General features: G+C 45.7%; 1 protein-coding gene across 2 annotated transcripts in view; it reads left to right on the plus strand.

The window, feature by feature from the left end:
- LOC115416314 (uncharacterized) overlaps positions 1-6,772 on the plus strand; it is a 60,106-nt gene extending 53,334 nt beyond the window's left edge. The window contains exons 15-16 of one of the 2 annotated variants that reach the window (XM_030130060.1): positions 5,020-5,117; positions 5,278-6,772. In XM_030130060.1, the coding sequence (XP_029985920.1) occupies positions 5,020-5,117; positions 5,278-5,491 (312 nt within the window). In that variant the 3' untranslated portion in view covers positions 5,492-6,772. The remainder of the gene's footprint in view (positions 1-5,019; positions 5,118-5,277) is intronic. The other variant, XM_030130062.1, reaches the window with a different exon arrangement.
- Positions 6,773-11,365: the final 4,593 nt, after the last annotated feature.

Below are 11,365 nucleotides of genomic sequence, written 5' to 3' on the forward strand. Positions count from 1 at the left end.
TTTGGAAGCAGCCACAAGGAGTCAGGCAACACCTGCAACGACAGAACTCCTGGCATCTTTACATGTTTTTGCATGTGGATCTTTCCAGCGTACGGTGGCGATCACAGCTGGATCTGCCAGTCCTGTTTTGCAGATGTGCTTCTGAGCTCCTAAATGCCAGGTTTATTTGGTTTCCTCACACTCGGAACTCCTTGAATGAGACCAAACAAGGCTTCTTTGCAGTTGCTGGATTCCCCAGAGTTATAGGAGCGATTGACTGCACACATGTGCAGCTTGTGCCCCCCCCCAGACATGGAGCATGTCTACAGAAATCACAAACACACACATTCATTGAATGTGCTGTGCGTTTGTGATGCCAAAGGGATCAGAACCAACGTTGTGGCAAAATATCCCAGGTCAGTCCACGATTCTTATATTCTGAGGAACAGTGTTCTGTTTTCCAAGTTGTGAGATGGTGAGTTTGGAGACGGCTGGTTTGTAGGTGAGTCCAACTGTAAATTCCTTTGTAAAATAAATAATTACTTACATTAAAAAGAAGCCCATGTCTCATATTAATTCATGTGTTTTGAAGGTGATAGTGCAGACCCCCTACACCTGCTCTCAACCCGACCACTGTCGCAGAGAACAGGTCCAACCAGGCCCAGATACGCACACGGAATGTCATGGAGCGCACCTTCAGAATCCTGTAGAGCAGGTTCCATTTGGACCGCACTGGAGGAGCGCTGTTGTACAGAACAGAAACAGTGGCCCAGACTGGACTGACCTGCTGCAGGCTCCAGAACATCACCAAGCTCCACGGGCTGGAGCGTGATGCCATGAATGAATAGGATGCCACCTGTCCCTCCGTACAGAGCAACAACCCAATGCATGCTGGGACGCAGACATGCACCAGTGTCATTCACAGTCACTTCTGTGAGGTGTGTGGGGTATGCATTTATTTTTCTGTTATCATTTAATGATATGTAATGCAGAAAAACACCTGGATTAAACATATGCTGTAGATTAGAATACGAGTGCAAGACCGTTCCCTTTGGCTAGTGGGACCCAATGAAGAGCAAAACAACATTTATTGAAAAAAGGTCATTTAAATCACTTTCTAAATTAACATACATATATCATCAAATGAAACATTCAGTCTCATAAACATTAAATTATGTTAAGCCCCGCAAAATGAAAGACACATTGCTTCAGTCACAAAATATATCAGACTAATGTGGTGAAAAAATAAATAATAATTTTTAAAAAATACAGCTCTTTATGGTATAGTTTATTTTACACACAAAAATAATATTTACAGCCAGTGTAAAAAAACTTCAGTGTGATAAGGCCGAGTCTTTTCTTTAAAACCCGCTCACCTGGTCAGTTTCTTCTGCGCAGGTGGAATTTACCCGCCATGTGCATCTGTCGGTCCTCTTCCACCTCTTCTTCCTCTTTCTCCTCTCTATCCTCTTCCTCCTCTTGTTCCTCTTCCTCCTGTCCATCCTCTTCCTCCTCTCCATCTTCTTCCACCTCTTCTTCCTCTTCCTCCTCTCCATCCTCTTCCTCCTCTCCATCCTCTTCCTCTTCCTCCTCTCCATCCTCTTCCTCTCCCTCTTCTCCATCCTCTCCCTCCACTTCCTCCTCTTCCTCATCTCCATCCTCTTCCTCCTCTCCATTTTCTTCCACCTCTTCTTCCTCTTCCTCCTCTCCATCCTCTTCCTCCTCTTCCTCCTCTCCATCCTCTTCCTCTCCCTCTTCTCCATCCTCTCCATCCTCTTCCTCCTCTTCCTCCTCTCCATCCTCTTCCTCCTCTTCCTCCTCTCCATCTTCTTCCTTCTCTTCCTCCTCTCCCTCCTCTTCCTCCTCTTCCTCCTCTCCATCCTCTTCCTCCTCTTCCTCCTCTCCATCCTCTCCCTCCTCTTCCTCCTCTCCCTCCTCTTCCTCCTCTCCATCCTCTCCCTCCTCTTCCTCCTCTCCATCCTCTTCCTCCTCTTCCTCTCCCTCTTCTCCATCCTCTCCCTCCTCTCCATCCTCTTCCTCCTCTTCCTCCTCTCCAGTCCCTGGCTGTCCTTCTGTTTCTGTCAGACTTGGCCGGTCCGTCTACACCTGGACTACAGAACAGTTATTGCCTGTTGTGTTCTTCCCACAGAATTGACGTCCATCGTCAGGGCAGATCCTGCGCTGACCATTTGTCCTCAGTGTGTGGAAATGGCCTGAGTGTGGCGCCTGACCGCCCGTGACAATGATGACGCTGCTCGCATCTCCCACACAGTTGTCTGAAGGCTGTGGACCGTTTCTGTTGTTTTCTCAGCAACTCCAAATCAATGTCCTCCTGGCCCTTTGCAGGCTCTGAAGGGGTTGGCTGCTTTGGTGGGATTTGGGGGGGGGGGGGCTGAACTTCTGATGAAGACTCTCCATATGAAAAAAGGAAATGTTTTTTGTTGGGGATTTAACTTAAAAGACAGAAAAATGTTACCATGGGAGGTACCTATATTTGTTATTTAGTAAATGAATATCTTTTCAGAGGGAGAACTGTGTTCCTGTGCTCCTTGTTCTGCTTTAGTTCCACAGTGTCATACTCAGCAGTTTCAGCCACTTGCTCTTGGCAAAATGTCAACGTCACCTGCTCCTCAATGCTGGTCAGAGGGCTTTCATCTGCTGGGCCCCCACCTGTTTGATTTGCTGATGTTCTATTATATGCCAGTTTTTCTTTTGTTCTCCTTCTAATATCTTGATATCGTCTTTTTACTTCATCCATTGTTCGCATCGTTTTACCAACAGCATTTACTTTTTGGCAGATTTTCTCCCATACAGCGTTCCTTTGTGTGATCGTCAGACTTCTCTGCTGTAGCTCATCTAAGTGTTTGTTTGTTTCATCAAACACCTTGAATTCTAAAGAGTCGAAGTTAGCTTTGCGCTCTCGTGTCTCCAAACCAACAAAAAACATGCAAAATCCTCATTTAAATTGGGCAGTCTCCAACACTTTGCACCTGTTGACATTTGTGCAAGCAATCTTGATAAATCACCTGCAAACCGAGGTTTAGCCCCACATGCAAAATTCTAACTTGCGCAAGCAAATTATTACACGCAAATTGGGATCTTAGTAGATCTGGCCCAGAGTGGACAGATTTGGACGGTTTTGATCTGAGGATGACTGAACCTGGGGTTCGTTTCTGGGTTCAATAGTGAACATAGTCGTTTGTTCGCCCTTCAGTGTAAATACTGAGTGAATGATGGGTCGGCGAATGCAGAGGCTAAATGAACGCAGAGGCTTAACGAACGTAAAATCTGTTTCTGCGCTCATTGCATTCACTAAACCATCGTTCGCTCACTATTTGCATTCAAGGGTGCGCTGAACAGTTGCATTCACTATTAAACCCAGAATGAACGCCTCCGCTCCAGCTGTTTCTGTTCATCTGATCTGACAGCATTATGGGTAGAATGAAGAAGTATTATGGGATATCTGTGAGCCCAGATCTGTGACCTCCTCCCCCACCCTCACCTGTCTGGATGGACCTCGTCACCCTCATCTGACTATAGATGGACCCCCTCAGCTATCTGCATGCCCCCCCACACACACACACACACTCACACACACACACACACACACACACACGCACACACACACACACACACACACACACACACACACACACACACAAGTGTGTGGCCAGGGTTCCAAGGGTTCAAAGGTTCACAGGTTGGAAGTGGATCAAACACTATATTTCCAAAAGTCTTGTCTCCCCCATCCAAATCCTCAGACTCAGCTGTTCCAGTCCCTTCCATGTCCACAGGTGTATTAAATCCAGCCCTAGGCATGCAGACTGCTTTTACAAACATTTGTGACAGAATGGGTCTCTCTCAGGAGCTCAGTGAATTCCAGCGTGGAACTGTGATAGGATGCCACCTGTGACACAAATCCAGTGGTGAACTTTCCTGGCTCCTAAATATTCCACAGTCAGCTGTCAACTGGATTATAAGAAAGTGGAAGTGTTTGGGAACGACGGCAACTCAGCCACGAAGTGGTAGGCCACGGAAACTGACGGAGCGGGGTCAGCGGATGCTGAGGCGCAGAGTGTGAAGAGGTGGACGACTTTCTGCAGAGTCACTGGTACAGACCTCCAAACTTCATGTGTCCTTCAGATTAGCTCCAGAACAGTGCGCACAGAGCTTCATGGAATGGGTTTCCGTGGCTGAGCAGCCGCATCCGAGCCATACATCAGCAAGTGCAATGCACAGCGGTGGATGCAGTGGTGTAAAGCACGCCGCCACTGGACTGTAGAGCAGGGGAGGAGCCTTCTCTGGACTGATCAATCGCGCTTCTCCATCTGGCGATCTGATGGACAGGTCTGGGTTTGGCGGTCTCCAGGAGAACGATACTTGTGGGAGCGCATTGTGCCGAGTGTAAAGTTTGGTGGAGGGGGGATTATGGTGTGGGGTTGTTTTTCAGGAGCTGGGCTGGGCCCCTTAGTTCCAGTGAAAGGAACTGGGAATGCTTCAGCAGAACAAGACATTTGGGACAATTCCACGCTCCCAACTTTGTGGGAACAGTTTGGAGCCGGCCCCTTCCTCTTCCAACATGACTGTGCACCAGTGCACAAAGCAAGGTCCATTTGGACATGGAGGACAGAGTCTGGTGTGGATGAACTGGACTGGCCTGCACACAGTCCTGACCTCAACCCCATAGAACACCTTTGGATGAATTAGAGCGCAGACTGAGAGCCAGGCCTTCTGTCCAACAAGCCAAGAGACATAGTCTCTCCAATGTGTCCTGGGTCTTCCCCGAGGTCTCCTCCCGGTGGGACATGCCTGGAACACCTCCCCTGGAAGAATGGTCCAAATTCCCATGAACACACCCCTAAACCTTGTGGACAGCCTTCCCAGAAGAGTTGAAACTGTTAGAGCTGCAAAGGGTGGAGCCACGTCATATTGAACCCCATAGACTAGGAATGGGATGGACCTGACATTCATATGAGAGTCAAGGCAGGTGAGTGAATACTTTTGGATATATAGTTTATGTGAGTCCTGTTTGTGCTGCAGGTTCAGACCAATGTGAAGCTGGAGGAGGATCTGAAGAAGGTCCAGCAGGAGAATGAGGACTACAAGGCCCGTATGGACCGACAGGCAGCTCTGTCCAAGTAAGGGTTTAAAGGGCCTGTAAGGGTTAAAGGTGGATGTTTGGGTCTGTAAGGGGTAAAGGTAGACTTTTGGGTCTTTAAGGGTTAAAGGTGGACGTTTGGGTCTTTTTTGAAGTGGACCTCTGATAAACTGGATCTGTGTCGGCCCCTCCCCCCACAGGCAGCTGTCCAATGAGCAGGCGCTCCTGCAGCAGACTCTGCAGAAGGAGTCAAAGGTCAACAAGCGTCTGTCCATGGAGAACGAGGAGCTGCTGTGGAAGCTGCACAATGGGGACCTGCTGGCCAGCCCCCGACACCTTGGCCCCACCCCCCCCTGCAGCGCACCACAGGACTCCGCCTCCTTCCCCACCGCAGCCCCCCTGTCACCCAGATAGCCCCCCCCCCCCCCCCCCCCCCCCCACACACACACACACACACACACACACACACCCAGATAATCCCCCCTTCGTGGGCCTGTCCAGCCTCACACAGACTGAATGTGCTTCAACAGCAGCGGTGGAGGAGGTTCCACCCTGGACATTCTGGAAGTTCTGGTACTTTGGATCAGAAAGACACTCCTGTGGAGTGGACCAGGCCAGGGCCGTATACAGACAGAGTTGGGACACACTTCTGTCTGGACCAGGCCAGGGCCTAACCCTAACCCAAAACCTAAGCCTAACCCAGGCCAGGGCTGTACACGGACAGAGTTGGGTCAGGCTTTGTTGTGGTTGGTCCAGTGGTCAGGTGGTTCTTGTCAGCCTCAATAGTTCCAAACTAAGGCTGTGCTGTCCTGTTCGTCTACTGGACAGACAGCAGTCAGTGGGTTAATGCAAGTAAATAAACAAATGAAACTGTCAGTGCGTTTGTCCAAGGCCTTTTTCAGGAACTTTGGCCGATATTTTCACACTTTATCATCTGATACTAGCTGTTTTTCTGCAAAATTGAGGAAGTTCTGGTCAAAAATGGGGTATTTAGGAAATCATGATCTTGAGTTTGACCTTTCAAGGTCATCGAAGGTTAACAAAATTGGTACCAAATGAAAGACCATCTCTGGCTTCCTGTCAGTCGATCATACAAAGTTAGTCGATATCCGTCTGAGTTTTAAAGACAGAAGCTGTTTTATGAATATGCAAATGAGGTGCTGGAGCCCTGGTCACTTTAGATGAAAATAAAATCTATAAATACACACATGACAGATGAGGTAAGACATGGATAGACTATTGAATTTACAAGAATTTGGCATTAGTTTGAAATCGCTACTACGAACAGAACAGAAATTATTAACGATAAGCAAATTTTCTGTATGTTACCATAGCAACCGGCAGTCACAAAACCTAGACTTATGAAATTTGTCATATGAGAAGAGACTGGAACACAGATGTTAAATTTAGGTTTGATCAGATGAATATTGGTGATATTACAGCCCCCCCCCCCCACACACACACACACACACACACACACCTATATTTACCTGGGGGTGCTAATGAGGGTGTGGCTCTTATGATGTCATGATGCATACAATCAGATGCAGAATGGGAAAATGCACAATCTGGCTTTGGTTTGAAGTCAATGCAATGAATTTGATGGAACTTCTGTTGAAATATGCATGTGTTGAACTGTGGAAGAATATTGGAAAAAAAAATAATAAAAAACTCTAATACAAAAAAAAAAAAAAAGATACAGACGACAAGAGAATATGGATGAACTATAGGACATGGACTGGTCTGAATGATAGAAATGAGACTGACAGAGCACAGACAGACAGAAAAACAGACAGAAAAAAAGACGGACAGAAAAACAGACAGAAAAACAGACAGACAACCTGACCAATATGTTTGTCCTCCAGTAAACAGTAAAACATCCACTAGTCTATTTCCACCAGTTGTGTTTCTGCTGTATGTCTGTTAGTGTCAGTTGTGTTTCCATTGTATGTGTGTTAGTGTCAGTTGTGTTTCTACTGTCTGTCTGTTAGTGTCAGTTGTGTTTCTACTGTCTGTCTGTTAGTGTCAGTTGTGTTTCTACTGTCTGTCTGTTAGTGTCAGTTGTGTTTCTACTGTCTGTTTGTTAGTGTCAGTTGTGTTTCTACTGTCTGTCTGTTAGTGTCAGTTGTGTTTCTACTGTCTATCTGTTAGTGTCAGTTGTGTTTCTACTGTCTGTTAATGTCAGTTGTGTTTCTACTGTCTGTCTGTTAGTGTCAGTTGTGTTTCTACTGTCTGTTAGTGTCAGTTGTGTTTCTACTGTATGTCTGTTAGTGTCAGTTGTGTTTCTACTGTATGTCTGTTAGGGTCAGTTGTGCTTCTACTGTCTGTTAGTGTCAGTTGTGTTTCTACTGTCTGTCTGTTAGTGTCAGTTGTGTTTCTACTCTCTGTCTGTTAGTGTCAGTTGTGTTTCTGCTGTATGTCCGTTAGTGTCAGTTGTGTTTCTACTCTCTGTCTGTTAGTGTCAGTTGTGTTTGTCAGTTGCATTTCTAGTGTATGTCTGTTAGTGTCAGTTGTGTTTCTACTATATGTCTGTTAGTGTCAGTTGTGTTTGTCAGTTGTGTTTCTACTGTATGTCTGTTAGTGTCACTTGTGTTTGTCAGTTGTGTTTCTACTGTCTGTCTGTTCGTGACAGCTGTTTCTACTGTATGTCTGTTATTGTCAGTTGTGTTTTTACTGTCTGTATTAGTTGAGTTTGTCAGTTGTGTTTCTACTGTATATCTGTCAGTGTCAGTTGTGTTTGTCAGTTGTGTTTCTACTGTCTATTAGTGTCAGTTGTGTTTCTACTGTATGTCTGTTGGTGTCAGTTGTGTTTGTCAGTTTTGTCAGTTGACCACCTAAAGGACTGACTTTAGTTCTTTAAACAGTTTTACATTTCGTCATAGTTTTAACAAACAAGGACAAATTAAACTTACTGACAGACGTCACATGACACCATCAGGAAACGATAATAACTGACAAATAGAATACAGTCAGTGTCACAGTGGACCCATATTTGGACACACAGGAAATGACACTGATGATCACATGACCTCAGCTGACCAACTGAAGCCAACAGCAGCAGGTCCAACAGAACAGCTCCAATCCAACCCACAGAACCACATCTGGACTAATGGAACCAGACCTGAGAACCTCCATCATTGTAGTTCTAGTGGTTCCATGTGAACCTCCATCATTGTAGTTCTAGTGGTTCCATGTGAACCTCCATCATTGTAGTTCTGGTGGTTCCATACAGGACTCCAGCTGAAACCCAACAGAACAGTTGGATCAGCTGTAAATGGATCCAAACGTAAACACAGAGCAAAGAAAACTGAATTTAGAACAGAAATGACACTGATACAGGAAATAGACTGGACCAGTGGGAAGATGGCCATATCTGATCACCTTAGAGCTGGAGTTGGTAGATCAGCACAAATACAAATGAATGGGTTCAGACGGTAGTACACTGAATGTTTGGAACTATTGACCCCGCCTCCAGAACCAGGAAGGAGGTCCTCTATTTTGTACAGTGATAGTCAATGGAAGTGTGCTGTGTTTTCTGTACCACTCTGGATGAGGGTTGGGTATGGTACACCCCCCCCCCCCCCCCCCGGTTCTCCTGCTCAGGGTCTGGACACAGCTCCCCCTCCTGGTTCTCCTTCTTCTCTGGGTCTGGACTCAGCGCTGGACTGGAGTTGGGACTGTCTGTAGCAGTTTGTTTGGTTTGTGCTCAAAGACCATGAGCTCAAACCTTGGATTAGTAGAAACAAACTCCCAGGTGTTTGGGTTTGACGGGTCCCTTTGTTCCCTTTGGTCCCTTTTTTACCTTTGGATGGACGTGCATGAAGCCTTCTGCCTTTTCCTGTCTTCAAAAGGGCATTTTCTCTCCTAAGAGTGTTTTCTCCCACTCACTGATCTGAAACAGTGGATCAACTGGTCCCTTCAAACTGCATTCATCTGACTGGAGTGTGCTCCACCCAAGACACTGTCCTCCAATGGACATGTGCTCCACACATGACCCTGTCCTCCAGTGGACATGTGCTCCACACATGACCCTGTCCTCCAATGGACATGTGCTCCACACATGACCCTGTCCTCCAGTGGACATGTGCTCCACACATGACCCTGTCCTCCAATGGACATGTGCTCCACACATGACCCTGTCCTCCAGTGGACATGTGCTCCACCGACTCCTCCTCCTTCCTCTCCCTGTTGAATGTATTTACCTGTGGGTGTTCAGTCTGAGCTGGAGCTCAGAGCCTCATTTATGCAAATGAACCAGAACCCTTTTGTTCTTCTGATGATACTGGGACACTAATGTTAGGAAGTTTCTGCTTCTCAGATTAAATTGTCTAAATCTTACATGAACTGGAAAACAAACGCTAAAACTGATGATTGACTATTTCCAACACATTTAAATCAGAAATATTAGTCTTTTTTAAATGTTCTTCTTCCTTTTCCCTCATTTCCCTGTGGTCTCTATAAAGTGTAAATGCTCTGCTTGGCTCTGAATTCTTTATTCATTCAACTCCACAGGTCCATGTTCAACCCTATTTCTGACTAATGACACCAGAAATGTGGTTTGGAGCGCTGGCCCTTTAAATGCAAAGGCCCCGCCCCCTCCAGGTGATTGGCTGTGCTGCTCCATCATTTTCAGTAATGGGCTCCAAGTTTGGACATACTTTCAGTCTGGACTCAAACCACTGAGGACGAAAAAACAATTATGGAAAAATACTGGAGAAATGTGGAACTGAAGTCTGGACCTGACATGAGCAACTGAGGAGACGGAACCAGTTAGAGACACAACTAATTATAGACAGAACCAGTTAAAGATGGAACCAGTTAGAGACAGAACCAGTTAGAGACGAAACCAGTTAAAGACGGAACCAGTTAGAGAGGGAACCAGTAAAAGACGGAACCAGTTAGAGACGAAACCAGTTAAAGACGGAACCAGTTAGAGAGGGAACCAGTAAAAGACGGAACCAGTTAGAGACAGAACCAGTTAGAGACACAACTAATTATAGACAGAACCAGTTAAAGATGGAACCAGTTAGAGAGGGAACCAGTGAAAGACGGAACCAGTTAGAGACAGAACCAGTTAGAGACACAACTAATTATAGACAGAACCAGTTAAAGACAGAACCAGTTAGAGAGGGAACCAGTGAAAGATGGAACCAGTTAGAGACAGAACTAGTTAGAGACACAACTAATTATAGACAGAACCAGTTAAAGATGGAACCAGTTAGACAGAACCAGTTAGAGACGAAACCAGTTAAAGACGGAACCAGTTAGAGAGGGAACCAGTGAAAGACGGAACCAGTTAGAGACAGAACCAGTTAGAGACACAACTAATTATAGACAGAACCAGTTAAAGATGGAACCAGTTAGAGACAAAACCAGTTAGAGATGAAACCAGTTAAAGACGGAACCAGTTAGAGAGGGAAACAGTGAAAGATGGAACCAGTTAGAGACAGAACCAGTTAGAGACAGAACCAGTTAGAGACGGAACCAGTTAGAGACAGAACCAGTTAGAGACGGAACCAGTTAGAGACGCAACCAATTATAGAAGGAACCAGTTAAAGACGGAACCAGTTAGAGACGGAACCAGTTAGAGACGCAACTAATTATAGACGGAACCAGTTAGAGACGCAACTAATTATAGACGGAACCAGTTAGAGACGCAACTAATTATAGACGGAACCAGTTAGAGACGCAACTAATTATAGACGGAACCAGTTAGAGACGCAACTAATTATAGACGGAACCAGTTAGAGACGCAACTAATTATAGACGGAACCAGTTAGAGACCCAACTAATTATAGACGGAACCAGTTAGAGACGCAACTAATTATAGACGGAACCAGTTAGAGACCCAACTAATTATAGACGGAACCAGTTAGAGACGCAACTAATTATAGAAGGCATTCAAACAGTTTGTGTAAATCCACAGGATTGAATAAACAAATGAATGTCCACATAGTTGATCATCAGCTGGAGGTTCAAATTCAAACTGTCTGAACTGTTAGAGTCCAAATACACAAAGAAATGAAGCACAGACGAAGAACAGAGGAGTTAGCAGTTTACCCGAACATGTTCTACTAGGACAGGTTCTGCCAGGACAGTTTCTACCAGGACAGGTTCTACCAGGACATTTTCACCAGGACAGGTTCTACCAGGACAGGTTTTACCAGGACAGGTTCTATCAGGACATGAGCACAGATGACATTGTTCTAGGTTCTAGTGTTTGCAGTCGGACCCTGTAGCTCAGACACTTCCAGATCCTTTAATAACTCTCATTACTTCTACAGAATG

This window comes from Sphaeramia orbicularis, unplaced genomic scaffold, assembly GCF_902148855.1.
Source record: "Sphaeramia orbicularis unplaced genomic scaffold, fSphaOr1.1, whole genome shotgun sequence".
NCBI lineage: Eukaryota > Metazoa > Chordata > Actinopteri > Kurtiformes > Apogonidae > Sphaeramia > Sphaeramia orbicularis.